This window comes from Solea senegalensis, linkage group LG3, assembly GCF_019176455.1.
Source record: "Solea senegalensis isolate Sse05_10M linkage group LG3, IFAPA_SoseM_1, whole genome shotgun sequence".
NCBI classification, from domain to species: domain Eukaryota; kingdom Metazoa; phylum Chordata; class Actinopteri; order Pleuronectiformes; family Soleidae; genus Solea; species Solea senegalensis.
Genome location: NC_058023.1, coordinates 16,784,904 through 16,803,989, shown reverse-complemented (window position 1 = coordinate 16,803,989; position 19,086 = coordinate 16,784,904). Strand labels below are relative to the sequence as shown.

At 46.2% G+C, this 19,086-nt stretch overlaps 1 protein-coding gene across 6 annotated transcripts in view; it reads right to left on the bottom strand.

The window, feature by feature from the left end:
• The window catches only part of LOC122766536 (IgGFc-binding protein-like), a 65,274-nt gene that overhangs the window by 14,515 nt on the left and 31,673 nt on the right, over positions 1-19,086 (bottom strand). For 3 of the 6 annotated variants that reach the window (XM_044021475.1, XM_044021474.1, XM_044021473.1), the window contains exons 43-69: positions 18,892-19,069; positions 18,616-18,724; positions 18,011-18,105; positions 17,749-17,928; positions 17,027-17,235; positions 16,714-16,858; positions 16,246-16,493; positions 15,919-16,096; positions 15,643-15,751; positions 15,038-15,132; positions 14,776-14,955; positions 14,054-14,262; positions 13,741-13,885; positions 13,273-13,520; positions 12,946-13,123; positions 12,670-12,778; positions 8,625-8,719; positions 8,363-8,542; positions 7,657-7,865; positions 7,346-7,490; positions 6,878-7,125; positions 6,552-6,729; positions 6,276-6,384; positions 1,822-1,916; positions 1,560-1,739; positions 836-1,044; positions 525-669 (exon numbers count right to left, since the gene is read on the bottom strand). In XM_044021475.1, coding sequence (XP_043877410.1) covers positions 525-669; positions 836-1,044; positions 1,560-1,739; positions 1,822-1,916; positions 6,276-6,384; positions 6,552-6,729; positions 6,878-7,125; positions 7,346-7,490; positions 7,657-7,865; positions 8,363-8,542; positions 8,625-8,719; positions 12,670-12,778; positions 12,946-13,123; positions 13,273-13,520; positions 13,741-13,885; positions 14,054-14,262; positions 14,776-14,955; positions 15,038-15,132; positions 15,643-15,751; positions 15,919-16,096; positions 16,246-16,493; positions 16,714-16,858; positions 17,027-17,235; positions 17,749-17,928; positions 18,011-18,105; positions 18,616-18,724; positions 18,892-19,069 — 4,408 coding nt within the window. The remainder of the gene's footprint in view (positions 1-524; positions 670-835; positions 1,045-1,559; positions 1,740-1,821; positions 1,917-6,275; positions 6,385-6,551; positions 6,730-6,877; positions 7,126-7,345; positions 7,491-7,656; positions 7,866-8,362; positions 8,543-8,624; positions 8,720-12,669; positions 12,779-12,945; positions 13,124-13,272; positions 13,521-13,740; positions 13,886-14,053; positions 14,263-14,775; positions 14,956-15,037; positions 15,133-15,642; positions 15,752-15,918; positions 16,097-16,245; positions 16,494-16,713; positions 16,859-17,026; positions 17,236-17,748; positions 17,929-18,010; positions 18,106-18,615; positions 18,725-18,891; positions 19,070-19,086) is intronic. The other 3 variants (XM_044021477.1, XM_044021476.1, XM_044021478.1) reach the window with 3 other exon arrangements.

Below are 19,086 nucleotides of genomic sequence, written 5' to 3'. Positions count from 1 at the left end.
CTGCTAATTTAAAACCTACATTCTACAAACATTTGTTTGGGGACTCAATAAACTGTCCTGTGTGGTTTTATGAAACACTGACACAGTCAGCAGTGACTCTACTCAATGTAAGTCTACAGTTTCTGTTTGACAACATTTTCTGTTAATGAACTGCTCACTCTTCCACACCAGAGTCCATAGGATAAATCAATGTTTTTAGCTCACAGGGACACAGGAACTGCTGGTCTACTGCTGCCTCCTTTGGTAAGTTTGTGTCACCCTAGTAAATCTGAGTAAACGATCTCAAACACTGAAATCACAGAGTAACATTTGAACTTAGTGATGGAGGCAGAAGTGGGTACAGGCATTAGTGTGAGGTTCAGCATTAGACACAAACTTCAGTTTCCAGGTGGACAAGGCAGTCAAGTGGTCAGACAAAGCAGTGGACATAATGGCCACATAAAGTATAACCACATAGAACCAAACCAAACTATTGCTTAAAGATGGAAAATGATCAGGTGCAGTGAACATCCAGCCACGTTTACCTCTAGAGTAACAGCCTAGTACTCCCTCCACCACCTTACACTCCTGTGTAGGGCTGCACTGCCATGGCTCGCAGGTGATGTTATGGTTGCCGTTACACTTACAGCGCTCTGAACAGTCCTTCTCTGAGAACCAAGTGTCTCCTGTCTACACACAAACACACACATGTTCAAACATTTTGTCTTGCTGCATCATGAAAGAAAAGTCTAGAATCACCATGGTTGTTTGTCTCTGGTGACCAACTGTTCTAGTTGTGACAATTTTGTCCAATGCCTCTGGGTCATAATCAAAAAACCCTGATGAGCACACTTACCGGCCTGTAATTTCCACCTTCATCAGTGCATCCACACTCACTGAGCGGGACACATTTGTCTCCACTGAGGATGAGCCCAGGATTACAGACACATCCCTCCACACAGGGCTGATTACAGGAGCCACCGGAGCCTGCAGGGTCCTGGCAACTGGGCTGAGGACACGCAGAGGTACATGGATTGTACTGACTGCCTGAGGGACACTTGATAGCTGGAGCAGAGGAGACATACAAACACCGTCAGACAGTTTGAAGTAATTACAAAGTTGTCCAGCAGAGGCTGCTGTGAGTGCAGCTTGGCCTGCATCCATGCTCTCTCTGCTCGTCAGAAGAAGAAATCAGTGAGTTATGTGGTTTGGAAGTGACAATGGAGGACACACACACACACACAAAGTCTTTTTGGTTTTACACCACAGATCGTAAAGTAATGAACAGATCTGTGGACTCAGCTTTTAGCTTAGCTGTTAGCTTCACCGGCACAAACAGAAGGCGTTCTCCCAACATTTGTGCAAAGAATACAGGACAATGCTACATTAAAATATCAAACTAAGGTTATTAATAATCAGAGCATTCAAATGAAGATTGATACAAATCCGAAAATGTTTTTTTTCATAACCCAGCCTTTATAATTAGTCAATTTCTTCACTAACTTTGATGAGCTAACCTGTTCTAGCTCTTTGTTTCACACATGCACACACACTGACACACGTAACAGAGACAGACTTACGACAGAAAGTGTTGTTTTTCCTCCATGCGATGGGGACTCCTGCTGCAGCACACAAATCAGCGTAGCTCTCTATGGCCTGGCACAGAGCCTCAGTCTGACCTCCAGTTGCACAGACGTCGTACACACAGTTTTCAAAGTATTGGTTCGGGGGCACGACAGAGTGGCAAGGCTTGAAGATACCTGAGGGTAAGATCAAGTCAATGCACTGTCCTAACAAGAAAAGCTGTGCAAAGCTTTAGTAGAGGATGTATGTGTGTAATACCGTTAGGATCGGTGATCATGCCACAGCTGGTTGGTTTCTGGGCCTCCTCCTCCACATTCTTGTCACACTCTTCATGTCCTCCACCGTTGGTGCAGCTAGAGAGTAGGTGCAATATCCATTAGAAGACAAAACAAAACAAAACAACATCGACTCATTCTAAACTGTTCTTCCTGCAGTTTCTCTTTCAGAGAAGAGACTATGATGTTGTCTCTCTGATCTTTGTTTGGTGAGACTTGGTCCAGGATCCAGGAACAAATGACCTTCAGTCAATTGTGTTTACAATGTTATTATCTATTATTAGAGCAGCACTATTTCTTCAAGGTATCCTGGAGAAGGTAATGGGAGGGGTGAGGGGAGGACTGTGAAAGTACTAATGTGGACACCAGAGACGCATGTTAATACCAGGTGGAAATGGATGTGATGAATCACTATCAGATTGCTATCTAGTAGTAATAGTAGTAGTAGTAATTGTATGCAGTATTAGATTATACTGCTGCGGGGGTCCCTGCCACAGGGGTAGGCAGCAGTCTAGTCCCTCTTTACACACTCATTTCGGGTTTTCCTCGGGCTACCACAACCTCTGTTGCCTTGCAACCGCAATTTGGTGATGGTGTTGAAGCAGCCGCTGGCTCGTTCAATGTGCCCGTACAACTGGAGTAGGCGCGACCGTAGCACTGAAGAGATATCCTCAATCTCAACCTTGCATATAGGTCAGCTGAAGGCGTCTCAACCTGGGGTTTGACGCCGCAGATCCATCTAATCATGGATCTGTCGTTGCAGTGCAATTGCTGGACATCCGAGGCGGTAGGGGCCCAAGTTTCACTCCCATGTAGCATGGCTGATCATATGCAGGAGTTGAACACCTTGCCACAGGTTTTGAAGGGGAGGTGCCTGGATATAAGGATGGGCAGGAGCTTCTTAAACTTTCCCCAGGCAACGCAACATCTGGTAGTGGCAGCAAGCTCACACTCACCACCAGCACAGACCATGTCCCCAAGGTAACAGGAGCTGGCTTCCACGTCCAGCACCACCTTGTCCACTGTGACTTGTGTTGAAGGGCGAACATCCAGTGGAATGGCTTCGCCTCAACACCTCGGACAGATGTTTTTCTGCACGTCTAGCAAGCTACCTCTTTTGTCGCAGCATTACTTGTGGACCCAGAGCTTGCATTCGGTGCACTGGATTGAGTTGACACCAACGCCGTAACGACATACCGCACACAGGAAGGAGCCAGTGTCCTTCAGTTTGTTCAGACCCTGGCCAGATATCATGATCTTTGTCTTTTTCATTGCGTTCCATGCCCAACTTCCAAGCCTTCAGCCTTGCAATGAACTCTTCCAGGGAGTCTGCGATGATTACCAGGTCATCGGCGTAAAGGAGCTCCCATGGTACCAGTGCGGAAATCACGGGACAAAGCTTCTAGGACAAGAACGAACAGTAGGGGACTGAGCACAGATCCCTGATGCACCCCCACTCCAACACCAAACTCCTCGCTGTATTGTCCGTTGACACGCACACAACTCCTGGCATTTTCATACATGGCCTGGATCATCTTCACAGCCTACTCCTCAACACCAAGACTTCTCAGTGCCCACCACAGTACCCTTCTGGGAACTCAGTCAAAGGCCTTCTCCAGATCCACAAATGTGAAGTAAGGAGGTTTATTCGCAACAATGAACTTCTCTTGTAGCCGATGCATGATGAAAATAGCATTGGTGGTGCCTCTGCCAAGCCTAAAGGCGAACTGAAGATCGTCAGTGTTTACCATCGTACGGATAGCTGAGTCCAACACGCGTTCCAGTAACTTAATGATGTAGTCTGTGAGCTTGAGGCCCCTGTAGTTGCCCCAGTCTAAGGCCTCACCCCTTGTAGAGGTTGAGGATGAGGCTCTTCTCCCACTCACTAGGCACAGTTCCATTACTGAAGACCGCTTCAGCTAATTGCCTAGTCAACTCAATACCCTCCTCACCTGCAGCTTTCAGCATCTCCACATTCATGCTTGACGGGCCTACAGCATTACCACATCTAATTTTTGCGAGCGCTTCGCTGATCATCTCAGTGGTGATTGATGGGGAAGGTCCTAAAACAGAGGCCACTAACATTCCACATTCAAGAAGTTGTTGTAGTGTTCAACCCAAGCCTTCATTTTGTCCTCGTCATTGAGAGTGAGTTCACCTGCATCGTTACTGACACACTTTTCAACTACAATGTCCTGGTTTGAATGCTCCATTTGCTTGGCAATACGGTACACATCTTCACCGTGAGAATCGATGACAGCAAATGTCTCTTTTTTCAGCTTCAGATTTGGCCAGCCAAACAGTGTGCTTTTCAAGGCTTGATTGTAGGCAGTTTTCACATCTTTAGCCTCAGCAGTTTTACCACTCTTCTTGAGCGACATGTAAACCTTGAACCAAGCTCTTTTCACTGACACAGCCTCATCTACACGATCGTCTAACCAACAAGTCTCTGGTTTCTACTGATGCTTCTTGGAGCAACAGTACACATTGGCAGCCGCTTCCAGGAGCGGGGTCTTCAACTTTGACAACAACCCCTCCACCTCCAGAACATCTTTGATTGTAGCTGCCCTTAACTTGGACACGAAGGTTGCACGGAACTCCCTAGCATCCGTAGGGTCCCGCAACTTCCAGGTCTGTAACCGAGGTGTGAACTTGTGCTTAGAAACTGCAGGGTTGTGTACTACAAAGTCAGCTGCTGTTGCCGAGCACACTCCTCACCGGGGGTAACTTTTATGTCGATGACAGCCTTTCTGAAGCTCTGACGGAACAGTACATTGTCAATCTGGGTCCTGTGGTAACTAAGTGGGACTCCCTCTTGATGAAAAAAGTGTTTCCGACGAGCAGATAATTTGCCAGTGCAAATTCCAGTATTCTCTTCTCTTCTGTGTTCTGTTCGCCAAAGCCGTGACCGCTGTGGACCTCTTCAAAGCCTTGGGCAACCCACCCAACATGACCATTCCAGTCACCAATTGGTAAGAGGGTCTCTGAGGCGGGTATCTTGGCGATTGTGCTCTGCAACAAATCGTAGAAGTGCTCTTTTTCGACATCTGAGCATTCCACCTGAGGTATGTGGATTGAGAGGAAAGTGAGAACGGATTTGACAAGGACAAATCTCAACAGGAATATCCTATCTAAAATACGTTGGACCTCAAAGACCTTTTCTGCCCACTTCTCAGCTATCATGATGCCTACACCGCCTTGACCTTGCTTGTTCCCACACCAGTAAAACTTGTAGCGGGAATCCTTTCCTTTGATAAAACTAGTTTGGTTTGCATCCAGGCCTCCGAACCACTTGGTTTCTTGCAGGCAGCAATGATAAATCCTTCTTCTTGTGAGTGTCTCCACAACTTCATTACTATGTCCCTTCAAAGTGCCCACATTCAATGAGCCTATTCTGAACTTTAACTTCAACTCCACCGGGCATTTGCAAGATTTGCCTTGATGGCCGGACCCTGCCCTGCTGCACCCGAGAGTCAGCCAAGACCAAGACACTACCAGTGGCTAGTCGGTGACTGCTACCAGCACTGCCTATACCTTTATCTGTATGTAGACCTGCCATTAAGAATATGGACGAGGTTTTACAGCCGGCTGTCCATCCTTTCGCCAGCCTGTAGCCACACTGACTGGGCTTAGTGTGCTCCAGAAAGGACCACTTCCGGCTTCTACAGGTACTGCCCCCAGGAAAGGGAAGTAGGCTAATACTATTTGACCAATAGGTAGGGCCCTTACGAGGTCTTATGAGGTCAGGCAGGAGACAATGTTGTTTGCAGATGATGTTGTAATCTGTAGTGAGAGTAGGGAACAGGTGGAAGAGACCCTGGAGAGGTGCAGGTTATGCACTGAAGATAAACAAGTAACAAGACAGAATATCTGTGTGTGAATGACAGTGAGACAGGTGGTACAGTGAAGATGCAAGGAGTAGAGGTAGAGAAAGACAGGAGGTGGAGCTGGAAGTGGCAGAGCTGAAGATGCTGTGTTTTGTCGGGAGTTACCAGGATTTACAGGATTAGAAATGAGCATATTCGAGGGACAGCTCAGGTTGAACAGTTTGAAAATAAAGAAAGAGAGGCAAGGTTGAAATGGTTTGGTCACATGTCACATGTTGGGATAGTGATTATATTGGACAACGTACATTGAAGATAAGGACAGTTGGTGTAACAGAAGAGGTCACAAGGAAAGCCAACGGAAGAAGAAGTATTCTTGGTTCCCTGAGGATGAATAACTGAATCCTGAACAAATTGTATACTTGATTGACACATCAAGTATACATGTCTGTGAGCTGTTATTGTGTGCTCAGTTTACCTGTCTGTCATGTGAACCTGCTATAGGTGCTTTTGGGGTGAAGAGCGCCTTCTTTCATCTGTGCATGAGCTGTCTATGTTTCAGTGGCAGTGAGGTGAGCAGTTGAGTGTAAATATCTACTGTGATGTGACTCACTCAGGCCGCGGGTCAGGAACCTGCCAGCTGTCTCCCAACTCATTGGTGTTAGCGGCTGGTGTTTGGTCTGGTTTCAGGTTGTCGTCTCTTGGATTGTTATTGAAATTTCCTGCCAAGGCAACAAATACAGAAACTGTGTTTGGAGAAGAATTCTGATTGGACCTGATAGAATCAGCTGCTATTGTTGTCATTAGCATATTGTTGTGATATTTGCATTAAGTGACTGGAGTAATCCCTGAAATTGGACACAGCTATTATACTTGTAGCAGCTCTTACCACACATGCCACAGAGCAGGCCACTGTAGGAGGTCGGCAAGGTGACGTCAGCATGGTGGTTACCATCGAAACGCACCCTCAGGCCAAAGTCTGTCTCCAGGACGACAAACTTTCCACTTAAGTAGATCTTGACTCCTTTGGCAGGATTCAAAGGTGGGACGACTGCTGTCCCATTGACCTGTAGAACAGAGAGGTGATTGATGTCATGTCTTTTTCACGATTTTCAGGAATTTATCAGTTTTGGGATCATTAAGTTCATCAGCGTTTCTATGGCAGTACACAGAAGCAGTGAGGAAAGTAGGGATGCCTTAAGTCACATGACCTACCTGGACTTTGCGTCCCTTGCCAAGGATGACAGTCACACCGCTCACATTGATCACTACAGCTCTGACATAGGAAACCCTCTTGTTACTTCCTCTGTGCTCGTTCTGGGTGTCCACGGTGAAGTACGGCAAGTCGGTGGAGACGTTGCAGGGTTTGGTCAAGGTGTAGGAGCAAGACCCCATGTAGTGGTGGGTTACTTTGTCAAAGGTGTTGTAGTGAGGATCACCAGATACTGAGCAGATTCCATTTCCTGAACAAGAGATGGAAGAGATGAGCTCAGGTGTGTTGCAGTGTGATTTCAGTTCTGAAGCTACTGTAGTTGCTTTGTAGAGGGATGTGCATAGTGTAGTCAGCTCGACTGGGTGTCAGTACAACCACATAGAACCAAACCAAACTATCGCTTAAAGATGGAAAATGATCAGATTATTCTTATACAGCTTCAGGTGCAGTCAACATCCAGCCAAGTTTACCTCTAGAGTAACAGCCTAGTACTCCCTCCACCACCTTACACTCCTGTGTAGGGCTGCACTGCCATGGCTCGCAGGTGATGTTGTGGTTGCCGTTACACTTACAGCGCTCTGAACAGTCCTTCTCTGAAAACCATGTGTCTCCTGTCTACACACAAACACACACATGTTCAAACATTTTGTCTTGCTGCATCATGAAAGAAAAGTCTAGAATCACCATGGTTGTTTGTCTCTGCTGACCAACTGTTCTAGTTGTGACAATTTTGTCCAATGCCTCTGGGTCATAATCAAAAAACCCTGATGAGCACACTTACCGGCCTGTAGTTTCCACCTTCATCAGTGCATCCACACTCACTGAGCGGGACACATTTGTCTCCACTGAGGATGAGCCCAGGATTACAGACACATCCCTCCACACAGGGCTGATTACAGGAGCCACCGGAGCCTGCAGGGTCCTGGCAACTGGGCTGAGGACACGCAGAGGTACATGGATTGTACTGACTGCCTGAGGGACACTTGATAGCTGGAGCAGAGGAGACATACAAACACCGTCAGACAGTTTGAAGTAATTACAAAGTTGTCCAGCAGAGGCTGCTGTGAGTGCAGCTTGGCCTGCATCCATGCTCTCTTTGCTCGTCAGAAGAAGAAAACAGTGAGTTATGTGGTTTGGAAGTGACAATGGAGGACACACACACACAAAGTGTTTTTGCTTCTACACCACAGATCGTAAAGTAATAAACAAATCTGTGGACTCAGCTTTTAGCTTAGCTGTTAGCTTCACCGGCACAAGCACACGGCGTACTCCCAACATTTGTGCAAAGAATACAGGACAATGCTACATTAAAATATCAAACTAAGGTTATTAATAATCAGAGCTATCAAATCTGAAAATCTTTTTTTTTTTATAAACCAGCCTTTATATTTAGTCATTTTCTTCACTGACTTTGATGAGCTAACCTGTTCTAGCTATTTGTTTCACACATGCACACACACTGACACACGTAGCAGAGAGAGACTTACGACAGAAGGTGTTGTTTTTCCTCCATGCGATGGGGACTCCTGCTGCAGCACACAAATCAGCGTAGCTCTCTATGGCCTGGCACAGAGCCTCAGTCTGACCTCCATTTGCACACACGTCGTACACACAGTTTTCAAAGTATTGGTTCGGGGGCACGACAGAGTGGCAAGGCTTGAAGATACCTGAGGGTGAGATCAAGTCAATTCACTGTCCTAACAAGAAAAGCTGTGCAAAGCTTTAGTAGAGGATGTTTGTGTGTAATACCGTTAGGATCGGTGATCATGCCACAGCTGGTTGGTTTCTGGGCCTCCTCCTCCACATTCTTGTCACACTCTTCATGTCCTCCACCGTTGGTGCAGCTAGAGAGTAGGTGCAATATTCATTAGAAAACAAAACAAAACAACATCGACTCATTCTAAACTGTTCTTCCTGCAGTTTCTCTTTCAGAGAAGAGACTATGACGTTGTCTCTCTGATCTTTGTTTGGTGAGACTTGGTCCAGGATCCAGGAACAAATGACCTTCAGTCAATTGTGTTTATAATGTTATTATCTATCATTACAGCAGCACTATTTCTTCAAGGTATCCTGGAGAAGGGAGGGGTGAGAGGAGGACTGTGAAAGTACTAATGTTGACACCAGAGACGCATGTTAATACCAGGTGGAAATGGATGTGATGAATCACTATCAGATTGCTATTTAGTAGTAGTAGTAGTAGTAGTAGTAGTTGTATGCAGTATTAGATTATACTGCTGCGGGGGTCCCTGCCACAGGGTTAGGCAGCAGTCTAGTCCCTCTTGACACACTCATTTCGGGTTTTCCTCATGCTACCACAACCTCTGTTGCCTTGCAACTGCAATTTGGTGATGGTGTTGAAGCAGCCGCTGGCTCGTTCAATGTGCCCGTACCACTGGAGTAGGCGCGACCGTAGCACTGAAGAGATATCCTCAACCTCAAGTCTTGCATATAGGTCAGCTGAAGGCGTCTCAACCTGGGGTTTGACGCCGCAGATCCATCTAATCATGGATCTGTCGTTGCAGTGCAATTGCTGGACATCCGAGGCAGTAGAGGCCCAAGTTTCACTCCCATGTAGCATGGCTGATCATATGCAGGAGTAGAACACCTTGCCACAGGTTTTGAAGGGTAGGTGCCTGGATATTAGGATGGGCAGGAGCTTCTTAAACTTTCCCCAGGCAACGCAACATCTGGTAGTGGCAGCAAGCTCACACTCACCACCAGCACAGACCATGTCCCCAAGGTAACAGGAGCTGGCTTCCACGTCCAGCACCACCTTGTCCACTGTGACTTGTGTTGAAGGGCGAACATCCAGTGGAATGGCTTCCCCTCAACACCTCGGACAGATGTTTTTCTGCACGTCTAGCAAGCTACCTCTTTTGTCGCAGCATTACTTGTGGACCCAGAGCTTGTATTCGGTGCACTGGATTGAGTTGACACCAACGCCGTAACGACATACCGCACACAGGAAGGAGCCAGTGTCCTTCAGTTTGTTCAGACCCTGGCCAGATATCATGATCTTTGTCTTTTTCATTGCGTTCCATGCCCAACTTCCAAGCCTTCAGCCTTGCAATGAACTCTTCCAGGGAGTCTGCGATGATTCCCAGGTCATCGGCGTAAAGGAGCTCCCATGGTACCAGTGCGGAAATCACGGGACAGAGCTTCTAGGACAAGAACGAACAGTAGGGGACTGAGCACAGATCCCTGATGCACCCCCACTCCAACACCAAACTCCTCGCTGTATTGTCCGTTGACACGCACACAACTCCTGGCATTTTCATACATGGCCTGGATCATCTTCACAGCCTACTCCTCAACACCAAGACTTCTCAGTGCCCACCACAGTACCCTTCTGGGAACTTGGTCAAAGGCCTTCTCCAGATCCACAAATGTGAAGTAAGGAGGTTTATTTACAACAATAAACTTCTCTTGTAGCCGATGCACGATGAAGATAGCATTGATGGTGCCTCTGCCAGGCCTAAAGGCGAACTGAAGATCGTCAGTGTTTACCATCGTACGGATAGCTGAGTCCAACACGCGTTCCACACGATCGTCTAACCAACAAGTCTCTGGTTTCTACTGATGCTTCTTGGAGTAACAGTACACTTTGGCAGCCGCTTCCAGGAGCGGGGTCTTCAACTTTGACCACAACCCCTCCACCTCCAGAACATCGTTGATTGTAGCTGCCCTTAACTTTGACACGAAGGTCGCACGGAACTCCCTAGCATCCGTAGGGTCCCACAACTTCCAGGTCTGCAACCGAGGTGTGAACTTGTGCTTACGAACTGCAGGGTTGTGTACTACAAAGTCAGCTGGTGTTGCTGAGCACACTCCTCACCGGGGATGACTTTTATGTCGATGACAGCCTTTCTCAAGCTCTGACGGAACAGTACATTATCAATCTGGGTCCTGTGATTGACAGAAGTGTAGGTAACTAAGTGAGACTCTCTCTTGATGAAAATAGTGTTTCCGACAAGCAGATCATTTGCCAGTGCAAATTCCAGTATTCTCTTCCCTTCCGTGTTCTGTTCGCCAAAGCCGTGACCACCGTGGACCTCTTCAAAGCCTTGGGCAACCCACCCAACATGACCATTCCAGTCACCAATAGGTAAGAGGGTCTCTGAGTCGGGTATCTTGGCGATTGTGCTCTGCAACAGATCGTAGAAGTGCTCTTTTTCGACATCTGAGCAACCTACCTGAGGTACGTAGATGGAGAGGAAAGTGAGAACGGATTTGCCAAGGACAAGTCTCAACAGGAATATCCTATCTAAAATACGTTGGACCTCAAAGACCTTTTCAGCCCACTTCTCAGCTATCATGATGCCTACACCGCCTTGACCTTGCTTGTTCCCACACCAGTAAAACTTGTAGTGGGAATCCTTTCCTTTGATAAAACTAGTTTGGTTTGCATCCAGGCCTAGGGACAAGGTTTTACAGCTGGCTGTCCATCCTTTCGCCAGCCTGTAGCCACACTGACTGGGCTTAGTGTGCTCCAGAAAGGACCACTTCCGGCTTGTACAGGTACTGCCCCCAAAAGGGAAGTAGGCTAATACTATTTGACCAATAGGTAGGGCCCTTACAGGTGCTACCGCTCCGGGCCAGAGTGGACCTGGGAGTATTGATAGCTAAGGGGTCACTCCACACTCCCCCAACCACAAATCTCCATAAACTTGGCCCTATCACTGGTTGCGGTTTAATGTCATACCCAGGACACATCTGTTCACAGAAAACTCATTCTAATGCCAGGTGTAAAGGGGGCCACAGTGTCCAGCTATTCAACTCACTCACTTCTTCAAGTCAGATGCTTTTTAGAGTGCACTGAGCTGGAAGACATATGTGAAAAATTGTTGGTCTGGCTCATAGTGTGATGGGTGTGGTCTTTTAACATTGCTTTTTAAGCCATTAATTAGTGTCATTATTATTGTTATGGTATATTTGCTAATGTATTCTGGGTTCCCTGTGGTATTGTATGAGGACAGTGGTGAGGTATGTAGTTGAAGCGACAGATGGGTTCAAGGTGAAGGTGGGATTACATTTGGGATCAACTTTAAGACCCTTTTTGTTAGAAATGCTGATAGACAAATTGACAGATGAGGTCAGGCAGGAGACAATGTTGTTTGCAGATGATATTGTAATCTGTAGTGAGAGTAGGGAACAGGTGGAAGAGACCCTGGAGAGGTGCAGGTTATGCACTGGAGATAAACAAGTAACAAGACAGAATACCTGTGTGTGAATGACAGTTAGACAGATGGTACAGTGAAGATGCAAGGAGTAGAGGTAGAGAAAGACAGGAGGTGGAGCTGGAAGTGGCAGAGCTGAAGATGCTGTGTTTTGTCGGGAGTTACCAGGATTGACAGGATTAGAAATTAGCATATTCGAGGGACAGCTCAGGTTGAACAGTTTGGAAATAAAGAAAGACAGGCAAGGTTGAAATGGTCACATGTAGAGGAGGGATAATGATTATATTGGACAAAGTATATTGAAGATAAGGACAGTTGGTGTAACAGAAGAGGTCACAAGGAAAGCCAACGGAAGAAGAAGTATTCTTGGTTCCCTGAGGATGAATAACTGAAACCTGAACAAATTGTATACTTGATTGACCCATCAAGTGTTAAATGTCTGTGAGCTGTTATTGTGTGCTCAGTTTACCTGTCTGTCATGTGAACCTGTTATAGGTGCTTTTGGGGTGAAGAGCGCCTTCTTTCATCTGTGCATGAGCTGTCTATGTTTCAGTGATGAGCTGAGATGGGACTGAGATGAGCAGTTGAGTGTAAATATCTACTGTGATGTGACTCACTCAGGCCGCGGGTCAGGAACCTGCCAGCTGTCTCCCAACTCATTGGTGTTAGCGGCAGGTGTTTGGTCTGGTTTCAGGTTGTCGTCTCTTGGATTGTTATTGAAATTTCCTGCCAAGGCAACAAATACAGAAACTGTGTTTGGAGAAGAATTCTGATTGGACCTGATAGAATCAGCTGCTATTGTTGTCATTAGCATATTGTTGACATATTAGCCTAAAGTGACTGGAGTAATCCCTGAAATGGGACACAGCTATTATACTTGTAGCAGCTCTTACCACACATGCCACAGAGCAGGCCACTGTAGGAGGTCGGCAAGGTGACGTCAGCATGGTGGTTACCATCGAAACGCACCCTCAGGCCAAAGTCTGTCTCCAGGACGACAAACTTTCCACTTAAGTAGATCTTGACTCCTTTGGCAGGATTCAAAGGTGGGACGACTGCTGTCCCATTGACCTGTAGAACAGAGAGGTGATCGATGTCATGTCTTTTTCATGATTTTTCAGGAATTTATCAGTTTTGGGATCATTAAGTTCATCAGTGTTTCTATGGCAGTACACAGAAGCAGTGAGGAAAGTAGCGATGCCTTAAGTCACATGACCTACCTGGACTTTGCGTCCCTTGCCAAGGATGACAGTCACACCGCTCACATTGATCACTACAGCTCTGACATAGGAAACCCTCTTGTTACTTCCTCTGTGCTCATTCTGGGTGTCCACGGTGAAGTACGGCAAGTCGGTGGAGACGTTGCAGGGTTTGGTCAAGGTGTAGGAGCAAGACCCCATGTAGTGGTGGGTTACTTTGTCAAAGGTGTTGTAGTGAGGATCACCAGATACTGAGCAGATTCCATTTCCTGAACAAGAGATGGAAGAGATGAGCTCAGGTGTGTTGCAGTGTGATTTCAGTTCTGAAGCTACTGTAGTTGCTTTGTAGAGGGATGTGCATAGTGTAGTCAGCTCGACTGGGTGTCAGTACAACCACATAGAACCAAACCAAACTATCGCTTAAAGATGGAAAATGATCAGATTATTCTTATACAGCTTCAGGTGCAGTCAACATCCAGCCAAGTTTACCTCTCGAGTAACAGCCTAGTACTCCCTCCACCACCTTACACTCCTGTGTAGGGCTGCACTGCCATGGCTCGCAGGTGATGTTATGGTTGCCGTTACACTTACAGCGCTCTGAACAGTCCTTCTCTGAGAACCAAGTGTCTCCTGTCTACACACAAACACACACATGTTCAAACATTTTGTCTTGCTGCACAAATGAAAAAAAAAGTCTAGATTCACCATGGTTGTTTGTCTCTGCTGACCAACTGTTCTAGTTGTGACAATTTTGTCCAATGCCTCTGGGTCATAATCAAAAAACCCTGATGAGCACACTTACCGGCCTGTAATTTCCACCTTCATCAGTGCATCCACACTCACTGAGCGGGACACATTTGTCTCCACTGAGGATGAGCCCAGGATTACAGACACATCCCTCCACACAGGGCTGATTACAGGAGCCACCGGAGCCTGCAGGGTCCTGGCAACTGGGCTGAGGACACGCAGAGGTACATGGATTGTACTGACTGCCTGAGGGACACTTGATAGCTGGAGCAGAGGAGACATACAAACACCGTCAGACAGTTTGAAGTAATTACAAAGTTGTCCAGCAGAGGCTGCTGTGAGTGCAGCTTGGCCTGCATCCATGCTCTCTTTGCTCGTCAGAAGAAGAAAACAGTGAGTTATGTGGTTTGGAAGTGACAATGGAGGACACACACACACAAAGTGTTTTTGCTTCTACACCACAGATCGTAAAGTAATAAACAAATCTGTGGACTCAGCTTTTAGCTTAGCTGTTAGCTTCACCAGCACAAACAGACGGCGTTCTCCCAACATTTGTGCAAAGAATACAGGACAATGCTACATTAAAATATCAAACTAAGGTTATTAATAATCAGAGCATTCAAATGAAGACTGATACAAATCCGAAAATCCTTTTTTTTTTATAACCCAGCCTTTATATTTAGTCATTTTCTTCACTGACTTTGATGAGCTAACCTGTTCTAGTTCTTTGTTTCACACATGCACACACACTGACACACGTAGCAGAGAGAGACTTACGACAGAAGGTGTTGTTTTTCCTCCATGCGATGGGGACTCCTGCTGCAGCACACAAATCAGCGTAGCTCTCTATGGCCTGGCACAGAGCCTCAGTCTGACCTCCATTTGCACACACGTCGTACACACAGTTTTCAAAGTATTGGTTCGGGGGCACGACAGAGTGGCAAGGCTTGAAGATACCTGAGGTTGAGATCAAGTCAATTCACTGTCCTAACAAGAAAAGCTGTGCAAAGCTTTAGTAGAGGATGTATGTGTGTAATACCGTTAGGATCGGTGATCATGCCACAGCTGGTTGGTTTCTGGGCCTCCTCCTCCACATTCTTGTCACACTCTTCATGTCCTCCACCGTTGGTGCAGCTAGAGAGTAGGTGCAATATTCATTAGAAAACAATAAATAGTGTTTGAATTTATAATACCACCTCATTCTGAACAGTTCCTCCTACAGTTTCTCATTCAGAGAAGAGACTATGCCCCCTTTACACCTGGCATTAAAATGCATTTTAAGTTTACAATGTTATAATCCGTCCTGAGAGCAGCGCTATGTCTTCAAGGTATCCCACACGTTCATGGTCCAGGATATGTATTTTAGAGTGCACTGAGCTGGAGGACACATGTGACACATTTCAAGTCAGTCTGACTCAAAGGGAAATGTGTGTGGTCTTTCCACACATTTGCATTTTGGCCATTAAGCAAAATGTCGTAATTATTGTTACTGTATATTTGATGGTGGTATTCTATGTTCCCTGAGGACAAATAACCGACTTTTGGGGTTAATAGCAATTCTATTCATCTGTGCATGAGCTGTCTATGTTTCAGTGGCAGTGAGATGAGCAGTTGAGTGTAAATATCTACTGTGATGTGACTCACTCAGGCCGCGGGTCAGGAACCTGCCAGCTGTCTCCCAACTCATTGGTGTTAGCGGCTGGTGTTTGGTCTGGTTTCAGGTTGTCGTCTCTTGGATTGTTATTGAAATTTCCTGCCAAGGCAACAAATACAGAAACTGTGTTTGGAGAAGAATTCTGATTGGACCTGATAGAATCAGCTGCTATTGTTGTCATTAGCATATTGTTGTGATATTTGCATTAAGTGACTGGAGTAATCCCTGAAATGGGACACAGCTATTATACTTGTAGCAGCTCTTACCACACATGCCACAGAGCAGGCCACTGTAGGAGGTCGGCAAGGTGACGTCAGCATGGTGGTTACCATCGAAACGCACCCTCAGGCCAAAGTCTGTCTCCAGGACGACAAACTTTCCACTTAAGTAGATCTTGACTCCTTTGGCAGGATTCAAAGGTGGGACAACTGCTGTCCCATTGACCTGTAGAACAGAGAGGTGATTGATGTCATGTCTTTTTCACGATTTTTCAGGAATTTATCAGTTTTGGGATCATTAAGTTCATCAGTGTTTCTATGGCAGTACACAGAAGCAGTGAGGAAAGTAGCGATGCCTTAAGTCACATGACCTACCTGGACTTTGCGTCCCTTGCCAAGGATGACAGTCACACCGCTCACATTGATCACTACAGCCCTGACATAGGAAACCCTCTTGTTACTTCCTCTGTGCTCATTCTGGGTGTCCACGGTGAAGTACGGCAAGTCGGTGGAGACGTTGCAGGGTTTGGTCAAGGTGTAGGAGCAAGACCCCATGTAGTGGTGGGTTACTTTGTCAAAGGTGTTGTAGTGAGGATCACCAGATACTGAGCAGATTCCATTTCCTGAACAAGAGATGGAAGAGATGAGCTCAGGTGTGTTGCAGTGTGATTTCAGTTCTGAAGCTACTGTAGTTGCTTTGTAGAGGGATGTGCATAGTGTAGTCAGCTCGACTGGGTGTCAGTACAACCACATAGAACCAAACCAAACTATCGCTTAAAGATGGAAAATGATCAGATTATTCTTATACAGCTTCAGGTGCAGTGAACATCCAGCCAAGTTTACCTCTCGAGTAACAGCCTAGCACTCCCTCCACCACCTTACACTCCTGTGTAGGGCTGCACTGCCATGGCTCGCAGGTGATGTTATGGTTGCCGTTACACTTACAGCGCTCTGAACAGTCCTTCTCTGAGAACCAAGTGTCTCCTGTCTACACACACAAACACACCCATGTTCAAACATTTTGTCTTGCTGCATCATGAAAGAAAAGTCTAGAATCACCATGGTTGTTTGTCTCTGCTGACCAACTGTTCTAGTTGTGACAATTTTGTCCAATGCCTCTGGATCATAATCAAAAAACCCTGATGAGCACACTTACCGGCCTGTAATTTCCACCTTCATCAGTGCATCCACACTCACTGAGTGGGACACATTTGTCTCCACTGAGGATGAGCCCAGGATTACAGACACATCCCTCCACACAGGGCTGATTACAGGAGCCACCGGAGCCTGCAGGGTCCTGGCAACTGGGCTGAGGACACGCAGAAGTACATGGATTGTACTGACTGCCTGAGGGACACTTGATAGCTGGAGCAGAGGAGACATACAAACACCGTCAGACAGTTTGAAGTAATAACAAAGGTGTCCAGCAGAGGCTGCTGTGAGTGCAGCTTGGCCTGCATCCATGCTCTCTTTGCTCGTCAGAAGAAGAAAACAGTGAGTTATGTGGTTTGGAAGTGACAATGGAGGACACACACACACAAAGTGTTTTTGCTTCTACACCACAGATCGTAAAGTAATAAACAAATCTGTGGACTCAGCTTTTAGCTTAGCTGTTAGCTTCACCAGCACAAACAGACGGCGTTCTCCCAACATTTGTGCAAAGAATACAGGACAATGCTACATTAAAATATCAAACTAAGGTTATTAATAATCAGAGCATTCAAATGAAGACTGATACAAATCCGAAAATCCTTTTTTTTTTATAACCCAGCCTTTATATTTAGTCATTTTCTTCACTGACTTTGATGAGCTAACCTGTTCTAGCTCTTTGTTTCACACATGCACACACACTGACACACGTAGCAGAGAGAGACTTACGACAGAAGGTGTTGTTTTTCCTCCATGCGATGGGGACTCCTGCTGCAGCACACAAATCAGCGTAGCTCTCTATGGCCTGGCACAGAGCCTCAGTCTGACCTCCATTTGCACACACGTCGTACACACAGTTTTCAAAGTATTGGTTCGGGGGCACGACAGAGTGGCAAGGCTTGAAGATACCTGAGGTTGAGATCAAGTCAATTCACTGTCCTAACAAGAAAAGCTGTGCAAAGCTTTAGTAGAGGATGTATGTGTGTAATACCGTTAGGATCGGTGATCATGCCACAGCTGGTTGGTTTCTGGGCCTCCTCCTCCACATTCTTGTCACACTCTTCATGTCCTCCACCGTTGGTGCAGCTAGAGAGTAGGTGCAATATCCATTAGAAAACAATAAATAGTGTTTGAATTTATAATACCACCTCATTCTGAACAGTTCCTCCTGCAGTTTCTCATTCAGAGAAGAGACTATGCCCCCTTTACACGTGGCATTAAAATGCGTATTAAGTGTACAATGATATAATCCGTCCTGAGAGCAGCGCTACGTCTTCAAGGTATCCCACACGTTCATGGTCCAGGATATGTATTTTAGAGTGCACTGAGCTGGAGGACACATGTGACACATTTCAAGTCAGTCTGACTCAAAGGGAAATGTGTGTGGTCTTTCCACACATTTGCATTTTGGCCATTAAGTAAAATGTCGTAATTATTGTTACTGTATATTTGATGGTGGTATTCTATGTTCCCTGAGGACAAATAACCGACTTTTGGGGTTAATAGCAATTCTATTCATCTGTGCATGAGCTGTCTATGTTTCAGTGGCAGTGAGATGAGCAGTTGAGTGTAAATATCTACTGTGATGTGACTCACTCAGGCCGCGGGTCAGGAACCTGCCAGCTGTCTCCCAACTCATTGGTGTTAGCGGCTGGTGTTTGGTCTGGTTTCAGGTTGTCGTCTCTTGGATTGTTATTGAAATTTCCTGCCAAGGCAACAAATACAGAAACTGTGTTTGGAGAAGAATTCTGATTGGACCTGATAGAATCAGCTGCTATTGTTGTCATTAGCATATTGATGACATATTAGCCTAAAGTGACTGGAGTAATCCCTGAAATGGGACACAGCTATTATACTTGTAGCCGCTCTTACCACACATGCCACAGAGCAGGCCACTGTAGGAGGTCGGCAAGGTGACGTCAGCATGGTGGTTACCATCGAAACGCACCCTCAGGCCAAAGTCTGTCTCCAGGACGACAAACTTTCCACTTAAGTAGATCTTGACTCCTTTGGCAGGATTCAAAGGTGGGACGACTGCTGTCCCATTGACCTGTAGAACAGAGAGGT